At 52.1% G+C, this 19376-nt stretch overlaps 1 protein-coding gene across 3 annotated transcripts in view; it reads right to left on the bottom strand.

Moving 5' to 3' along the window:
- SHB (SH2 domain containing adaptor protein B) overlaps positions 1 to 19376 on the bottom strand; it is a 137425-nt gene that overhangs the window by 75993 nt on the left and 42056 nt on the right. For all 3 annotated transcript variants that reach the window (XM_060014481.2, XM_060014482.1, XM_060014483.1), the window contains exon 2: positions 11806 to 11926. In XM_060014481.2, the coding sequence (XP_059870464.1) occupies positions 11806 to 11926 (121 nt within the window). The remainder of the gene's footprint in view (positions 1 to 11805; positions 11927 to 19376) is intronic.

Genomic DNA, 19376 nt, shown 5'->3' with positions numbered 1-19376 from the left:
ACAGAGGCACAGGCAGTAAGCTGAGCCCAGGATCAGCGAGAGGGAGAGGGGGGCCCACTGGCCAGGGTGGAGGGGTGAGCCGACTGGGGACTCGTGACTCAACTCGAGACCTGAAAGCTCTAACCTTGGGGGAAGAGTTTACCAATCATTTCACAACACTCCACCAAAACCAGCACATTCTGACCTGGGGACATTCTTTACCGGAAAGTTCTGGGCCAATATCTCAAGCACCGGGTGCCGACAGTCTGAGGGCAAAAGGGTTCCAAGCCCTGTGGTCCCTGTCCTCCAGGGGGGCCCCAACCCAGCAGATAAATTACAAAGCAATGTGGTAAGCGCTGTACCAGTGAGATTGCACAAAGAGCTACTGTGGAACCAGACCAGGGAGGACCCACAGGAAGGCTCGGGCCCCAGAAGGTGACCCCTTCTCCAGTGCATCACTTTTTTGGTTGCCAGGTACAATTAGAAGCCTGCATTCTAGAAGGGAGAGCAAAAAGGCATTTTGTTTATTTATGATGCTCACACTGCCAGTTTTGGAAAAGGACCAAAAAGGAGGCACAATACCACATTAAAACACACAGACTGGGCTTCCCTGGTGGCGCAGTGATTGAGAGTCCGCCTGCCGATGCAGCGGACACGGGTTCGTGTCCCGGTCCGGGAAGATCCCACATGCCATGGAGTGGCTGGGCCCGTGAGCCATGGCCGCTGAGCCTGCGCGTCCGGAGCCTGTGCTCCGCAACGGGAGAGGCCACAACAGTGAGAGGCCTGCGTACCGAAAAGAAAAAAAAAAACAAAAAAACCCCCAAAACACAGACTAAGCCAGGTGAAAGAGTTGAAAGGCAGCACTAGCGAGGAGGAGGAAGAAGAGGAGGACTGGACCTCAGGCACCTGTTACCCCTTAGACAGAAAGGCTTCATCAAAAAAACACGAACCCGCTGTTACTCAGCATCCTTCTCTGGCACGGCCAGGCACTGACCCTGCAGGGAGAGGGGGCCTGGAATTCGGCACAGTTCCAGTTAGCCTCCATGACTCAGCTTTCTCATCTGCAAAATGGAAATAATGACACTGCTTCCTCCCAGAGCCTTAGGGAGATTCCCGGCATAATCTACAAAAGGGCCCTTTAAATACAGCCCTCTGTCATCGCTACAAACTTCCAGAAAGCCAAGCTGAGGGCTAGTTAGAGGAGGGTACTAATTAATTGGTCAAATAATAGGGTGTGGGGCAAATCACTAAATCTCCCTCTTCAGGCTTCTGGTGGGGCAGAAACTATGGCGGGCAGTCTGCTTGGGCAGCCCCTGCAAACCAGCTCCTCTCCCCTGGGGCCCTCCTCTGAACACATGAATGCAATGGTGCCACATCCGAACCCACTCAATTCCCCCACAAGAACCTTCCTCCCCTTCTTGGATAGGACAGTCCCCATCAGGTAACTGACACTCTCAACCTCCCACTCACCAGGGTCCCAGCTCCTCCCTCCCTCTCACCAACTGCACCCCAAGGCTGGCAAGCTCTTCTGCCCTACCCACCTGCTCCCACCTGCAGCACCCCTCAGCCACGGCCCTGGCTCCGGCCTCAGTCCCCTGGCCCGGATGACTGTCGTAGCCACAGAACCACAGAACCAGTCTCGCTGCCTCTTGCTTCTCTCTGCTCTAGTCCATCCTACGCACCCAGGCGGCACAACGTCCTAAACAACTTCCTAACCTGCTCAGGATGGGTGGCGTCCCCCGCAGCCTCCACGCTCTGCCCACACACGAGGCGCGCTGGTGGGTGGGCAGAGGATGCCAGAAACTTTGCTGCCAATTGACCTGAATCTACTTTTGGACAGGTATTTCCATCAGTTTCTGTGCCTTCAGATCTTTTAATGTCTCTCTGGAATTCTAAAGGGCAAGAGACAGGGATGGGGAGGTGAGCTCCTCTATTTCACATTCCCGTTCCTTCATCTCCACCTTTGGGAGGATGCCCGTTTCTCTCACAGCTGTCAGGAGAGAGAGAGGAGTTAGGGGCTGCGTTCCCGGGGTCTGGGCCCTCACCCCTGTGAGGCTGGTGCCAGCGCACAGGATGGTGCTTGCTCCTCTGGGAAAATCCATGACAACCCCCAGAGTCTGTGCTCCTGCACTGAGGCCAAGAAGAGAGAGGAACATGGCAGGCAGCCACTGGGCCAAAGCTGTGCCCCTCAAACCCCGAAGACAGCACTGAGACCATCCTACCCTCCTGAAGGTGGTCAGGGCTCTGGGGACAAGCCTCCAATCTGCCCTTGACTTTGAGAAAGCCCTTGAGCTGAAGTGACCAGAGGCTGCTGAGTGTCTGGGATACAGACCTCTCAGTACCAGAGTTCCCAGAAATGAGTTTACGGGACTCACAGTTACGTAACGCTCCCCTTTGATCCTGTACCCACGGCGAAAGCTTCACAAGAACAAGGACTCTGCTTTGTTCACTCCTCAACCCCTAGAGCACAGAACGGGGCCAACACACAGTGGACTCTTGCAAACACCCATCCAATGGACATATGCGTTACACTTTGCTCCCTGACTAAGGCCCTGTGACTTCAGACAACTGTGTCTTGGCAAATGGAAAGAGTTGCTTAAAGCAGGTAGTTGTTTACTGTTTGCTTCCTTTTCGTTCATTTATTCTCCACATAGACTTGTATTCCTGGGCTCATTCATTCAATTGGTAAATATGTACTGGGCCCAGAGGAGACATGAGGATGGGTAAGACCCAGTCCTCTCCTTCAAGAAGCTCTCGGCCAGGGAGGGAACAGAGAGAGCAGGCACAACCAGAGACCTCAGGTAGCCCACCAGCATGGAGACAGAACTGACCTCCAAGACGGAGCAAGGCGCCAAAGGTCTCCTGCCCGACTCCCACCCAACTCCCACCCAGAGAACAAGCCAGCTCCTTCTCTACCTTTCCGCCCATTTAGCAACTGGTTAAACTCAGACTTTCCAGATCTGGCATTTTTCAGAGGAGGATGGCATGTCTCTGGGCTCCCGAGGGGGCCCCAGAAAATCTGTCTACCAGCCCCGGGTCCCTGGAATTAATTAATAGCCTCATGAATTTAACAACTGTTTACTGAGCCCCTACTTTGTGCCACATACTACTTTAGCTACTGAGGCTACAGCAGGAACAAAGCAGACATTTCTGCCCCTGTGAAACCCACACCTTAGTGGCAGACAGACTATAAACAGATAAAGTGTGAGTAAAATATATAGTATGCTAAATAGTGAGCAGAGTTAAGGAACAAAACCAAGCAGAGAAGGGGGGTGAGAAGCGTTGGGGATGGGTTGAAATGGAAGTTAAGTGGCCAGGGAAGGCCTTGATGGGAAGGCCACTTTGGGTCAAGACGTCAAGTGTGGCTCTGCTCAATACCCGCTCTCTGCACAGCCCACACTGGTCTTCAGGACCCCTGGCACCCCTTCCTCTGTTCTCTTTCTGGTATCACTCTGCCTGGGCTGTTTTCTACTACAGACATCCGTGTTTGTCTGGGTCCTTGTCAACCTTCCCTATGCGCCAGGGGGCACCTGGAGGGCAGGGACCGAGGTCTGGCACACAGCAGGAATGCTGTCAATGACTATCAGCTTTCCGTGGCCTGTCCCAGTCCTGTCGCAACTTTCCTGAAAAGCTGAACAAGCTCAGTGTCAAGGGTCAAAAGGGCAAGGGGCATGTGGGGTGAGAGAATAGGAAGCAACTGCCAGTGTGGGCTCACTGGTCACCATGGGAACCTGGGCTTCCTGCTGTCTTCCTCTGCAGCTCCCCTCCCCACTGGGCCTCCCTGGGCCTGGAGCTCAGCAGGTAAAGCACCGCTGGGCGTGTGTGTGAGCTGTGCTTTCTCAAGAACAGGAAAGTCATCGGGTGACTAATACAAAATCTATTTACACTTGATTATCTCCTTCCTGTCCAGTAGGTAAGTCATTCTGGTAAATGATAGACCAGCCAGGGACCTATGCACAGTCCATGACCGAGCCTTCTATCTGTCAGGCAGGAGCGGGCAAGGGCAGGTTTCCAAACATTTCAAAACCAGACCAGGAGCCCTACGTTAGAAGTCAGGAGACCCGCTCTGTGGCTTGCTGCTGTGTGACTCTGGCCAGCTTGTACCCCTCTCTGGGCCTCAAGTGGAAAGAGGATGCAAGACAGAAAGACTGCTCTTCAGGGACAGCTCCAGCCTGACATCCCCCAGCCGGCGGAGAGCTGTGACCCCCGGGACAGGCTGAAGCCTGAGGCGACTTGGAGAGCAGGCAGGCCAGGGAGGAGCACGGGGCCTGCAGAGGGGGAGGGGAATGAAGGGTGCGGAGATTGTTCGGGTAGCAGGGCGGCAGAGCCGGCCAGGTGAGGAAGAGAGGCGAGTGCATGGACATTCTGGGAGCAGAGTCCACCGGCACTGTGGAGCTGGAAGGGCCTGGGCTCAGGGCCCAGACAGAAAGGCCCTCTACTTTCCTACCACCAAAAGGACAGGAAAACAGTGCTGCCTCAAACTATTATATATAGAATGGATAAACAACAAGGTCCTACTGTATAGCACAGGGAATTATATTCAATATCTTGTGATAAATCATAATGGAAAGGAATATTTTAAAAAGAATGTATATATATGTATGACTGAATCACTTTACTGTACAGCGGAAATTAACACGTTGTAAATCAACTATACTTCAATTAAAAAAAACAACAACAATGCTGCCTTGAGCCAGGAGGGCAGAGATGACAGTCAACATGCGAGGAAGGCAGAAATCTCAGGTAGGGTGGCTGGAGGTGACCTCGCTAATGGCCAGTCAGGACTCAAGAGGGCCCCTTCTCTGAGAAGCATTTGCGGGTCTTTGGGGCTTTTATTCTGGGATTCAAGAATAGCAGCTCCAGGAAAGGCCTCTGGATGCTGGCTGTTCAGAGGGTGCAGACCTGCAGCTCCCAGCCCTGTCTGCCCTGAGAGCAGAGGGCAGCATGCACGCTCCTGGGATGGTGCCAGAGCCAGCTCTTCCTCACAGCCTGGCAAGACCTGGGCTGGTGCCAAGTGGAAGTGGGTGTGGGTGGGGTGGGGGAAGGTGCAGTCCTGACCAGGACAGCTGGAGAAGCCCAATGTAACCACAGAAGCGGGGAACCTAAGTGCTTATAAAGATCCTCATGGAGCCCAGGAAAGAAGGCAGAATCTTATTTTTCAGATGAGGGAGCTGAGGCCCAGAGAGGGGGAGCAACCTGCCTCAGGTCACACAGCAGACCAGGGCAGAGCCAGGGCTAGAATCCACATTTCCTGCTTCCTTCCTCCTGAAACAGGCCACCACTGGAATACAGAGACTTGAACGTGGTACACAACCACCATTCTCTTGGAAGGAAAGTATGTTGCTGCTAGAATAGGCCATGCCAGAGGAAGAGAAGATACAAAAGGACGCCTCCACCCCCTGCCTTAAAAATAGGTGACTTAGCTTTACCTGGAGCGTGCCTATAAGCACGTGGAGCTTAAGAGGGCAGAAGGCAAGTCTTAAGCAAGGAAAACAGCCACGCCAGGGCAGTGGGGCTGTGTGTGAAATGGCTTTCTTTTAATTTCCTCTTATTGTGCTATAAAGTTGGTTTAATAATAAAAACATGCTAAGGACTTTTTAATGCGTAATTGCTTACATATTAAAAATTATATGAAAATGCTTTCAATTAATACTTATATGATTCATCCTGTGAGATGACACTTTGAACAATTTTATATAGGACAGGGAGGGGGCAGGGGGGTGAGAGTCACACCTAAAAATGAGGCCTAAGTAACTGTAAAATTCCCAGTTATTTCTGCAGACCCTCTGGGAGTCCAGGACGGATGTGATAGTGTTTCAGCTGAAGGCAAGGGCTCCAGATGGCGCTGCTTTTCCTGGTTTTACTGCTTACTTAACCTTTCTGAGACTCAGTATTCTCATCTATAAAATGGGGATGATAGTAGTACCTATACCTCACAGGCTCCTTGGGAGGATTAAATGAGCTAATCGTGGAAAGTGTTTGGAGCAGTGCCTGGCAGAGAGGAAAGCCCTCTGAAAAAACAAACTACCACAGTCCTTGTCACCAGCACCACCTTGGGTACCTCTGAGAATTCCTGGGGCTGAAGGTCTGGGGAAGAAGGATCCCAGGTGAGAAATATTCTGTACCTTTAGGCTAACTAGGGCCTCATGATACAATCCGACTTTACAAGCTCTTGCCCCATGTGCTTTTCCTATCAGGATCCTATCAAAAGCCTCATCTCCTTCCACTCCTCTCCAGCAGAGAATTCCCACACCTCCATGCCTTTGCTCAAGCTCTTCCCTCTTCCTGGTTGCCAGGCCCAGCTCTCATCCCCACCACTCCCACCTCCCACCCCACTTGGATGGCCCAAACTAGAAGCTGTGGTCTCTCCTCTGAACTCCTGGAGATTCACCTGCTCACCTCTGTGCACCAACCAGACACCCAGGTCCATGCCTGTCTCCCTGCTTCATGGATATTATTGCTAAAGGCAGGGGCACTATTTGCCCAGGTTACACGGTCCAGATTCCAACATAACAGGGCTTAGCAAGGGCTCCAGGGTACCAAGGGTACCACAGAGGGGCTGGGGAACCACCTGCCCCAGTGTCCTGCCACCCACCTCCAAGTGGGCAGGGGCCCCTACAGGGACTGGCCAGAGAATTCAACAGCACAGAAAACCATGTGAAGAACCGAACAGGCCCTCTGCCCCCCAATATCAATAATCTCAAGCACATGGACAAAGTTTGTTCCTCCACCCAAGACTCACATCAGTGTTGTGTGCCCTATTTTACAAAGCAGCCCCCAACCAGCTAAGCATCCTGACACACACAGTCACCCAAGTCAGCCTGACTCAGAGCCCAGCACCCTGGGCTTCTCTGGCAGACCAGTGGTTAAGACTCCGAGCTTCCAATGCAGGGGGTACAGGTTTGATCCCTGGTCGGGGAACTGAGATCCTACACACCGTGTGGCCCGGCCAAAAAAGAAAAAAAAAAAGGGAGCCCAGCACCCTTCCCACCACATCAGCAGGTCTCTGTGCAACAGGGGCCCTCAAGCCCCAGGATCAAGTCTCCGGGAAGAAGGAAAGAATGGGCTGCTAAGCAGGGATTTGGAGAGAGGTGGCCTACCTATCGGCTCAGTGGGAGGTTTGGCCTGGGGACACCAAATACATAGACAAGGGAGCAGAAAGGAAACCAAGAAGTGGTGTGATCCTTCCTCTTCAATTCACACATGGAAAAAGCCAAAACCAGAATCTGACCTCAAGAGATGGGCCAAGAAAGACGAAAAGCGGAACCAGGACTGCACAGTTGGCATGAGTCAGGCTGGCACTGAGAAAGGAAGCTGCCAGCCCTAACCAGATCCTCTCCTATTCAGAGTTGGTCTCAGGTGCTCCCTTCGTGGGGCTGATCCTGGGTGTCTAATGATGGGGGTGGACACAGTGAATCATGACATCTCGGAGCTCAGGACTGACACAGACCTCAGGGGTAGCTTGAACCAACCACACATCTGAGACTTAACTACCTTCATATCATCTCCCAGTGCCGGTTGTCTTGCCTCTGCCTGGATGCCTCTAGGGATGGTCAACTCACTGCCTCACAAGACAACTTCACATTTAATCAGTGTGTTAAAAAAAAAAAATCTCAAAAGGATCATGACTTTTCTGAGTCTCAGTTTTCCTACCTATAAAAAGGAAAGCTTGGACTGGGTCACGAGCTTTCCAGCTGGGTTCCATAGAGCCCTAGGGTGTTAAGGAAATATCTCCAGAGCTGCTGCTGAGGTGAGAGAGGTGATGAGGCCAGAAAATGAGGCCCAGGCATACATGGGTTCTGAGGTTCCACGGAGAGCTGAGCCTCCCTTTTGGATCCAGAACCTAATTCCTGTGGTTGACACAAAGGGGAGTCTGTGGGAGATGGTAAGTTAAGGCAGACAGAGAGAAGGGGGTAAGAGGAGCCCCTAGAAAAACAGGCATGCTTCTCCATGCCCTCCATCCTAGCTACAGCCAATGGGCTGGGCCGAGTTCTCTGTTCACAAAATCACACCTCCCACAGGCTCCCCACCACCTGCTGCATGGTGCCAAGGACACAGAGGACAAAACCTTACCACTTAATCACAGGCCACGGCGGCCATGCTGGGGAGTCTGAAGACCAAGCTCCAGGGAGTGCACCAGGGCTGGACGGGCCCTGGAGAGAAGTCCTGTGTAGCAGTTAAACAGGGCCTTAGACAGCCCCCCAACTGACTACCCGGCTGTGTTGCCTTGGACTAATTACTTAGTCTCTCTGTGCCTCAGTCTATTGGTAAAATGGGCACCTCCACTTCGAAGAGTGACGCTGAAGATCCAATGAGAATTCACATTAAGTGCTGTAAACAAGTACAAGAGACCTTAGCAGTGGCCTCCACTGCTGTTGCTGTTATTATTGACCCATCATTCCTTAAACAGGGAAAAACAGAGGCACAGAATGTGCTGCGCAAGGTCAAACAGCCAGTTCACAGACAAAAGCAGCTAGAAGTACTGTTGACTGCCCACTCCAAGGCTACTGCTTCTCAGGGGGAAACTGAGGCCCAGGGGTCACTTAGGTGACAACTGGCCTTCCCAGATCTGCTTGACTCCAGTCTGGTCTCCTTTCAAACCAGTACAGAGATGCACGCCATCTCAGGCAGGGAAGCCATGCTCTTCCTGGCAGCATTATTCTTTTCCTTTGTTTTTTTTTTTTTTTTTTTTTTTTTTTGGCCACAAGGCTTGTGGGATCTTAGTTCCCCAACTAGATTGAACCTGGCCCTGGGCAGTGAAAGCATGGAGTCCTAACCACTGGAATTCCCCTGGCAGCATTAGTCTTACGTACCAAAGATGCCTGCCTCGTTACTAGAAGCTACGTGTACTCATACACATAAATGTTACAGCATCAAAAAAAATGGTCCCCCTAAAAGGCTGAATATAACTTGTTCTGTGCCACACCCCCTGCTCCACTGCCATCCCCAGCACCAACCTCTGTTACCTCCCCCTCCCCCGGGAGCTTCGTGGCAGCTCAGTGAGCTACTTCCTGGAACATTTATATGGTGCTGGCTAACCCAGCCCCCATCCTTGCCATCAGTCACTGCGGTGATGGTGATGTTACACACAAAGAATTCCAAGTCAAAGAGAGCTGCTGCAAGGTCATTACACCCAGAAAACGTCCTGTTTAATCACGTATTTCCTTAAAAACAAAAACACGGGTAAATTTGGGCATAATCTCCAAGGTAGGAAGAAAGCACAGAGCAGCAAAGAGAAGGATGCTTCTTTGGAGACAGAATGCCTGAGATCCTACCAGATTTCCAGCGAACTCACACTGCCCTGCCTTGGACCTGGCCCCCGTGGGTGTGCCTCATTAAAAAGTCAAAGTCTCACAGGAGAATTCCACCCAGTTAATCAGCTCCTTACCGCTGGGGTCCATGGCAGCACCCAGGAGGGGCCCAGCTCCACTCCAAAGACACTGAGCAGTGGCGGACCCTCCCCAAAGTCTGGGCTCCCAGCAGATGTTCCCACCCATCCCCTTCAGCCCCCTGCCCCCATGTTCCAAAGATGCAGGTCTGGGTCTCTCCCTTCTGCTGGTGTGACCCCAGGGAAGTGACTTGTTCACAGTCTCCCTCACCTGTGAAATGAGACAACACCTCCTTTGCAGGGACACAGTGAGGTTTAAAGAGTGTATATGTCACGGGGCCCAGTATGGAGCCTGGGACCTGGCAGAGGCTTCCAGCCTCAACAGCTCCTGCCATTTCCTCATGCCCGGATACCTGGGCATCAAACTCAACATTACACCTCCTCCAGCACCCAACCCCAGAGTCTGCCCTGCTGAGCACAGGCCATGCTGGCCAGTCCACCTCCAACTTACTATGTGTCCTTGGGCAAGTCCCTCTCCCTCCTAGTCTCAGTTTCCCCATCTGTAAAATAAGGCTGTTGGGTTTGGATGACCTCAAAGATCCTTTGCTGCCCTGATGTCTGAATGTGCCAGTGTCCCAAAGTTACTCCTGGATCCACCACTCCTTTAACCCAGGCCAAGGCCCGCTGAGTGCAAGACTAGTGGAAGCTACAGGGAGGCGCAGGGCCACGGCTGCCACCACTGGCCCTCAGGGCTGAGCTGGGCTCGGGGCTGCTTCTCTGGGCCTGATGGGGGTGCTGGCACGTGGGTGGAGGTGATGGGGCGTGATGGCGGGAGTGGGTGTTCCTACAGGCCTGAGGTGAAGACTCCACCAGCAGATCTGCTTTCCTGAGTTGCTGGAAGAGAACAGGCTGCTCCCCACCTTGGGACCCTGGCCCCAAACACATACTCAGCTCTTGGGTTCTTGCCACCCATGGAAGCCGCTTTGCCAGGAGAGACTAGAAAGATGGGAACGGCCACAAGAGGTGGCCCTCCAGCAGGCTGGCCGAAGTCCCTCTGGTCAATTGCTTCCTGCCTCAGCCCTTCACAAAGTGGCCAGGTGTTCTGGAGGCCACACTGGTGGCCAGAGAATTGCCTTCCATGAGCAGGAAGGGCATGACGCAGAGTCCTGGAAGCAGGGCCTGGACTCACACCCAGATTCTTCAGCAATTATCCTACAGGGTCTCCGCAGACCGAGAGCTAACGTTCAACGCGGGCCCAGAATGTACTAAGTGCTCAGTAACTGTTTCTTCCCTTCCTCCTCCTCCTTCTTCTTTTTTAAAAAATATATTTATTTTATTTTTATTTCATTTTTTGGCCGCTCCACATGCTGGACCTTAGTTCCCCGAACAGGGATCGAACCCACGACCCCTGCAGTGGAAGCGTAGAGTCTTAACCACTGGACCGCCAGGGAAGTCCCTCCCTTCTTCCTTCTAATTCAGAAGGAATCAAGAGAAAGTGCTCAAAGACATGAACACAAATAAACAATAATAGAGTCACAGAAGGAGGCACCTGAATCCCAAATCCTGAGACACACAGGGCACCAACTCACTAGGCCTCAAAATTCGGGGGGCTACCCGCCTGCGCTCTGCAGCACGTAGTGACTCTGCTCATATCACTGTCCTGTGCAGGGTCAGAGGGGGCCAACCCACACAGCTGCTCTTCTGTGCCTGGACCATCCTCCTGAGCCAGGAGGACGTTCATGGGGGGCTTCTCCTCTGCCCGTGATCTCCCTACCATCCGCCCATGCCTGGGGTCTGTTGAGATGGCTGATATCTGATAACTGCTCATTCTTTAGAGATGCTCCAAGCATCATCCTGGCAAAAAGAGGCCCCCAGGGTACCACATACCTGGCCACATTCTCCTGGGCCCTACACCATTGCTCTGACAGGTTTTATCATCAAGGGCCAATAGGAAAACAGCCAAAGGAGGAAAGTCTCTGTGTTTCCTGTAAACCTGCCACGTAGACCATGGCTCTTTAAGCTGCTTCCAGCCCTAAAATAAAGATTTTCTTGTATGGGGCCAGGGATAATTCTGTCCCTAACGATCTAGTCTGCCCCCTTCTACTAAGTAATAAAAGCAAGGTGACCCAGCTGTTTCTTTTATTGCCCTGGCTGCTAGGAAGTTCCAAGCTAAGTTTTCCATCTCAAGTGCTGTATCTTTCTTTAATCTGAAATTTCTAAGAGAACTTCCCCCCCCACTTCCCCATGTACTTCTTAGTCCCTATCTTGGTTAACTGTACTTGGTACCCTGGTCAAGGGTACTGTCACTGTGCCCTGCCAGTTTCTTCCTGAGGTCGGTGAAACACGAACAGATAAACTGTGGTAAAGATTCAACACGGCACTGCCCCCCAACCACCACCTTGAAAGTACACACCTTCACCTCTGGAGGCTGGCGGTGACCACAGCGCCCGTCTGCCTCCCTGCTGAGTTGCAAGTCTCTGTGCAAGGGCTCTGCTTACCTGTCATGATCCTCTGCGCCTCATAGGGCTCCATGTAGCCAGCACTCTCCCCCTTTCCTGCTTTGCTTTTCAGATCATTCTTGGCATCAAAGGGATCTGAGTAGTCATCAGCGATGGTCACCTGCAAGGAAGATGGCAAGCGTGTGAGTCCACCTGTGGCTGTCTACTTCGCTTCTGTTCACAGCCAGGCTTTCTCCAACAAATATAAACTGAGCCTGTGCCAGATGAGCAAGGAGTAGGAGGCAGAGGCAGGAATCTGAGCTGGTGCCCACCCTCAGGGAACTCTGATTCTTGCAGGGGTGACAAGGGGCCCATGCTGCAGTGCTCCATCGTAAGGGAGGGGCCTGAGCCTGCATATGTAGGGTGGCTGCTCCGGGCACAGTGAAGTGAGGACAGAAGGGCATCTCAGTACAGAAGCACAGAGGCAAGAACTTGGAAGGTGTCTTCAGGGAATGTGACTTGCTCGATTTAATGGAATGGAAACAGAGGAAAGTTGGAAATGAGCTCGCAGAGAGCCTAGAAATGCTGACATGCTCCTGGAGCTGGCTGAGGCATAGAAGAGCTTGCCTAGAGATAATTATGTCCAGCGTTCCATTTTCCCCAAATCTGGAACACAACCATCCCTTGGGTAACCAGGCAACAATCTGGTGAGATCAACGCTCTGCAGAGATGACTGAGTCCCCAGACAGGCCCAGTGAAAACACCAAAGCAGCTCAGGGATGAATGGATAGACTGCCAAGGCCAGCGAGGGCCTTGGAAGCAACACATCAGAAGACCCTTCCATAACAGATGGGGAAACTGAGGTCCAGAGCGGGCACCTTGGCTGGACCCTCTGCCTCCCAGAGCCCTTCCTGGACTCCTCTCTTGTCTGTATTCCAGAAAACAGCAAAGTTCCACAACAAACAGAGCAGTCACCTGGGGCTAGGCAGTGGGGACAGCAGGGGAGTCCCCTAAGAGTGTGAGAATCTGAGTTTTGAACACTTCAAAGTTCCACATTTTCCCTGGAGAAGGGTAAAACTTCTCAGTTGGAGGCTAAGAGTAAACACAGCAACTTTTCCTCCCATTTCTTTCTTTTTTTTTTTTTTGCGGTACGCGGGCCTCTCACTGTTGTGGCCTCTCCCGTTGCGGAGCACAGGCTCCGGACGCGCAGGCTCAGCGGTCATGGCTCACGGGCCCAGCCGCTCCGCGGTATGTGGGATCTTCCCAGAACGGGGCACGACCCCGCGTCCCCTTCCACGGCAGGCGGACTCTCAACCACTGAGCCACCGGGGAAGCCCTCCTCCCATTTCTGACTACCTAACCTTCAGGAGAGGCACTCTCACCAGAGGGGAAAGGACAGGAACCCGCCAAACCCGTTCCCTTTCAATGCACCCTTTGCTCCACCACAAACTCACTGTGACTTCTGCCCCTTTGGTCACACATCTGGCAAAGGGCAAGTCCTCAGCCTCCCAGCCAGGGCCACCCAGCTGCCCTTCTCGGGAGGGGGTAGGTTAGCTTTTCTCTCAACCCTTGGGGTTTCATGAATTGTTATTTAAATTGTGGGGTTAATTAGAAACCACAGGAGCCTCCACTCTCTCCCAGCTCCTGGAATGTAAAGCATTTGAGTGGCCTGTAAACCCAGGGGAAGGGAAAATCCCCCTTTGTCTGCCGGGTCATGGCAGTTTGTGGCAGCAACCCTGGCAGCAGGAGCCAGTGACCTCCAGTTGCCGGGAATGTGATGCCCGCAGCCCTGTCACTGGCGTGTGGCCGGGAGGGCCGACGGGAGGCATAGCACATAGCAGTCACTGCTCCCCTAAGAAGAGCAGGCTTATCGGTGGAAGACCCAAGGCTGGAGCGCCCGCAGTCTGAGCATGTGCAGCCCCCCTGCCACCGCTCCACTGTGGCCATGGGTCAGGCTCCAGTGCCAGCAGGGGAGCTTCCAGATGCTGACACTGTAATCGTGGCCTTTCTGGAGACTCACTGAGCTCAAATGACACCAGACAGGGAAAGATGGGGGAGAGGGAGCGCTAGGGCCCGTCATGTCTTTCATAGGACATTTCTACTCTACCACTTGCAGAACACATTAGGGAGAAAATTAGACAAGTGAACCACTGTCATACAGAACAGCTCAGATGCCAATCCAGTGCATGTAGGGTTTTGGGTCTCAGAGTTCAAGGGGCCTGAAATCTAAAGGAGAAAATGAGGAACCTGCTGTGGATGACATCTAATCTCTTTTCTCTCATCCCGGCCTTCCTTACTGTCTCTTTTCAGAATGAACACCCTCCGTCTATTCTGCAATGAAGAAGGGAGCAAATATTTCCCCAAGTAAACAAAATCACTTGAGGGGATTAGCTGGGGAGGGTGCTGGGCTGCAGTCTCTCCGTAATCTAGAAATCAACATTCCAGCTCCTCCCGGAAGTGCTCTATGATTTGCAAACACAGAGGCTAGCAGGATGTAAACCAAATCTTTGTTCGCCCTGGGATGGGAGCTCTGGGAGGCCTTTGGTTCAGCAGGCGCTATCTGTATTTTCTAATTAAAATGAGATCTGAGCGTGGGCTGTCACGGGGGCCCTCCGGCTGCCTGCCCTGCTTACTTCCGTTTCAATAAGAATTTACAAATCCTAAAACCAGGAAAAGCTCTTGGTCTCTGCTGACATATGGTTCCAGTTATACCTGCTGACAGTTGAAAATCCTTCCGTTTAAAAAAAAAAAGTTTAGAATTCTGTTAGTTTAAGAAGCAAATCGGAAGATTCCTAAAATGTATATTTAATCAATTTCCTTTCAAACTTCAAAGTGAGGTTGGTAGAGGGGAGGGAATTTGAGGTTTGAGCAACGTGAAACTCAGCAAACAATCACTGAGCTGTCTGACCTTTCACAAAATCATGTCCCGGTTTTTGGAGTAAAAATTTAACCAGGTGTTAGGAGAGTTGAGTGGGGAGTTTAACCACAGTGCCGTGCAACGTGCCACAGGCCTCAGGTGCAAGGACTGGGTAGTGTGACCCAGGGACACTGTAAGTCAGGATGGCCAGGCAGGGGGCTTGAGTGAAGGCTGTTGATTTTCTGAGTTAAAAGAAAGGAAGCGAGAGTTTGCCCAGGAGTGGGCTTGGATTCCCGGGGTGGGGGGGAGGGGGGGTTGCTTTTGCTTTGCTTTAAAATGCCCCAGTTAGCGGACAAGTCTCTTAAATCTAATTAAACAATTCAAGCAAAAGGGAGCCAGCCGGGACTCCTCCACAGGTCAGGCCACTTGGGCACATGAGAAGCCTTCCTTGATTTTGATCTTGGATTGGCAAAGACCCAACATGGCACTGAACCCTTCAGATGGTTTGCTTGCCTTACACAGGGCAGGTGCAGAGCTGAGGGGGAACCCAGGCCACCGGTCCCACCGTTCCACCATGGAGCAGAGCAGCAGAAAGATGGGCTGTCAGAGTGTGGCTACCTAACTCATAGAACACATCTTCTTTTGCTTTCTTGGCCTCCTGGCATAGGCATACCGGCCCATCTCTGAAAAATGAAGCAGGGTTATGGCTAAACCCCAGGCAGGCCTTTTCTTGCTGTCAAACAAAATTGGAGACCCCAGGTTAGCCAGTGCCCTGAAGGACTTTTACAGGCTCATAAAGCAGTGAAACTGGGAGCTGGGGGTGTGTCCTCGAGAGACCTGTTCCAACCTCCCATTTTTGTACATGGTCCATTGCAGGCCGGAGGATTCTAGAATTCCAGCACACCCAACGCCTCTCTGACAAGCCTCTGGGAGCTGGCTGCAGACTGGAGCTCCAGAAGCCTCCTTTCTGCTCTGCATACACTGCTGGGTGGAACTGGTCCCTCCCTTCCAGCAGTCTGAGGCCTGGGTGTTTTTTCTTGGGGATTTAGTTTCATGATAGGAGGTAGTCTTCCAATTTATCCCCAAAGGGAAGTGGAAAGTGGGTGTCTCCACTTGGCCACATGCCCATATGCTTTAGTGAGACAGTGGCACCTGCGTTGAGAACTGGTTCCTCTCCATAGGCTCTGGGTGGAAAGGTAAATTGGTAGCGTCACTGTGAAAGATAACTTTGGGAGCGTCCATTAAAATCCAAAAATGCACATGGATTAACCCAACAATTTCACATTTCAGTATTTATTCCCAAATGTGCACAGGGAGACATGGGCAAGGATGCTTACTGGAGCAAGTAATAAGGAGAAACTGCAAGCACCTGCTATGCCCATCAATAGGGGGATTGCTAAATAAACCGTGCCAGTTTCACACTATGGGATATTATGCAGCAGGTTAAAAAAAAGAAAGTAGTCGCTCTATAGCTCTATACATAGTGCTCCGAGACATAGCTTTGGGTGGAAGAAAGCAGGCTGTAGAATGGTAAATACAAGATGATTGGGAATTCCCTGGCAGTCCAGTGGTTAGGACTCAGCGCTTTCACTTCTGGGGGCCTGGGTTCAACCCCTGGTCAAGGAACTAAGACCCCACAGGCCGAGCGGCATGGCACCCCCCCAAAAAAAAGATGATACCTATTTATGAAAATTAAACAAAAACCTGTATCTCTATTTAATAACAAAAACGTCTGGGGAGACAGACACTTCAAACTGACACCTCTGGGAGGAGGGAAGGACTGGTAGTTGGGTGATGAAAGGAAATTAAAAGGAGACTCGTATGTAATGTTAACACATTTTTCAAACAAGAAAAACTTATTAACGTACTATAAGCAAAACTAAACTTTTCCAAAGCACTCCTCTTCACAGGTTATTTTCGGTACAGTAGATAAACTGCTTCCCAAACTTGCCTGAAGATAGGAATGACACTTGTTTAAAAACAACCAGATTCCTAGCCCTAATAACTTGTATATTTTATAAGCAACCCAGGTGATTCTTATGATTAAAGTTTGGGAAAGGCTAAGTTAGAGCCAGCCCCCTCGCCCACCAATCTAAAGCTAAGCCTCCCGATACCACTCTGGAGTTCCACTTTTCCCAGATGTTTCTCAGCCTTGTTCATTAAAGTGAAGCAAGAAGTCAGTGTTCAATGCAGCTCTCTCTTGCTTTCTTCCCTGGGGGTTAACTGGAGTAAGAGACGATCCAGCATGCCTTGGTCCATCTCCAGAATCTGAGACTCAGGAGTAATGGCATCCTCTGTGCAATCCTGAGGACTGGCCCGGATTGAGCAACACGCTTGAGCAGTGTGGGAGGCAAGACCCTGACCTGCCCAGGAGGGGAGCCCCGGCCAAAGCTTGCCCTGGCCGTGAGGATGTGCAAGCCTCTCTCTTTGGAAGCACAGACCCTTTCAGAACAAGACTAGCTGGCTCTCAGCAAACTCTCCAGGAAGATTACCTGGCTCCAGGGAAGGCTGGTGGGACCATGGAGAGAAGCCACTACTGAAATATACCGGTATCCCTGATAAAAATCACTCAAGTCTGCTAAAAAAAAAAAAAAAAAAAGGGACAGGAGACGGAGTAGCCGCCACCTTCCAGGAGTGGGTGACCTGCACTGTCCCCACTGCCCCACAGGCAGTGCCCCTCCAAGCCATACAGGCAACTATGCTCTGCTGTCTGTGGGAACTGGCAGCATCGGGCTGCCCCAGCTCGGCCACTTGTGGGATGAGGCAAGACAAGTCTCCCCCACCCTGTGCTGCTCTCCTCTCCCTGGAAAGTGAGGGGGCGGCACCCCATGAGGTCCTGGGTCCTTTCCGAGCCCATGACTTCTTCCTGCTCTACTCCAAAGCAAACTGCATGTGAACAAACCTGGGAATGTTCTACATGGTCCCAGTTGGACCATTTCCTTATCAATTCACCGTTAAGACCATGCGTTAGCTTTCTTAATGGTTTGGGGGTCATGGATCTCTTTGGGAATCTGATAACTGACGAAGTGGTTGCTCCCTCCATCATGTTTATATAAGCCTGCAAAGTGTTGGGCACATCTCAGAAAGGTCAGGAGCCCCAGATAAAATGACCAAGCTCCCTCGCATTTGAGCCACTTTAGAGAACAGCTAAGAGGAGAGGTGCTCTCTCTGTCTTAGGGAGGTGATAGGTGCTGACCCTATCATAATTCAACACACCTGGCTGAAAATCCAGGCTGGTGTGTGACTGGCCTGCCGTTTGACCGTGCGGGGGGAGGGGGGCACCGTGAGAGGACTGCCTGGGACTCTGTGGGTTGGCTTGCCAGCTTGAAACCCAGGAGCCACACAGCCCTCTGGAACAGGGGCAACCCGGCCCTCTCCCCAGCTCTGGGAGTCAGGAGGGCTCCTGGAAGGTGAGCAAACAGCGTGCAGGGCATGAGATGGCAATGAGATGGCAGCAGCAGCCAGATGGCTCCATGCTTCTGCCCCCATCAGGGGACCGGCAGGCTGGAGTCCTGGTCTTCCTTTGGGACCCACTGTGACACAGGCCCTGGCAGGCCTGATGTCCCCAAGATGGAGGCTCTGTTGCCATGCCGACCAAGAGATGGCGTTAAGAAAACAGGGATCTGGGGGTCTGAAGAGAGCTCCCAGTGACCGGGGGCTGCCTGGAGAAGAGGCAGTGGACAGATGTTCTGTATAGACTGAGAACTATACAGAAGCAAACTCAGTGAGTCAGGAAGGACATCTAACAGCTAATAAAAGGACACACTGCCTGGGCGCTGGAGCGCCAGCCATTTGGGTGTCCAATCAGAGGCTCTAAGGTGGGCGTCTGCTTTGGGTCGAGGTCAGGCAACTGGATACCACCTGTCTGTGCTCTGTTCCTTAGCGCAGCTTCGGCTGCCCCCACAGCAGAACACAGCCTTCAAGAGATCCCTGAAAGCTAACACGTAACGCCTTGGTGGGTGGCTGTTTGCAGGAACTCCACTGTGACCGAGGCGGGTGGCATTTCCACAGCCCCAAGGCTGACCAGCGGCAGCTGGGCTGCAGCAGTTGCCTGGGGCTGTGCAAAAACACAGAAAGGCGGGTGGCACCACAGAAAGGACACAGCCAAGCAGAAACAGCCGGGACAGAGAGTTCTGGACCTGAGCTGGCTCTGCTACACCCTCACTGGGTAACTCCGAGCAACCTGCTTTATCTTTTTGAGTTTGAGCAATTCATCTGTGAAACGGGGCAAAATTGCCTGCTTTCTCAACTTCACATGAATGTTGTGAAAAGCAAATAATGACATGATTTGGGGACGTGACAGTAGTTGATAAAGAACACGCTATGGTGGCCCCTTCTGGGAGACCATGATCAAGCTGGGGTCTCTGCCCACGAGAAGCTGAACATCTAGTCGGGAAGACAGAACAAGCTGGGGTTTCTTCTCAGCTGAGAAGAAACCCCAGCTGAGGCCCCAGTGATTACACACAGAAAATTGGCTGCAATTAGGCATGACAACAGCTGTCACATTTCTCAACCACAAAAAGAAAAATGTTTGTGAATGATCCGTTTTTCCCCCTTTTATGCTTTGGGTAAGATGCACCTAGTCGGGGCACCCGGCTAAGAGGTAGAGAACCTCAGGGCTACCCTCCACGTGCTGAGACAGCAGTGTGCTCCCGGTCTATGCCTGCGTCCAGGGCTCGGAGGGGTCCACAGAACTGGGCTGTGACATACGCAGGGCTATGGGGACACCCCGCCCCATGCAGAGATACAAGCAAGCAGTCCCTGCTTCCCTCTC

Source organism: Delphinus delphis, chromosome 6, assembly GCF_949987515.2.
Source record: "Delphinus delphis chromosome 6, mDelDel1.2, whole genome shotgun sequence".
In the NCBI taxonomy this organism is placed as follows: domain Eukaryota; kingdom Metazoa; phylum Chordata; class Mammalia; order Artiodactyla; family Delphinidae; genus Delphinus; species Delphinus delphis.
This window is presented reverse-complemented; position numbering and strand designations above follow the sequence as displayed.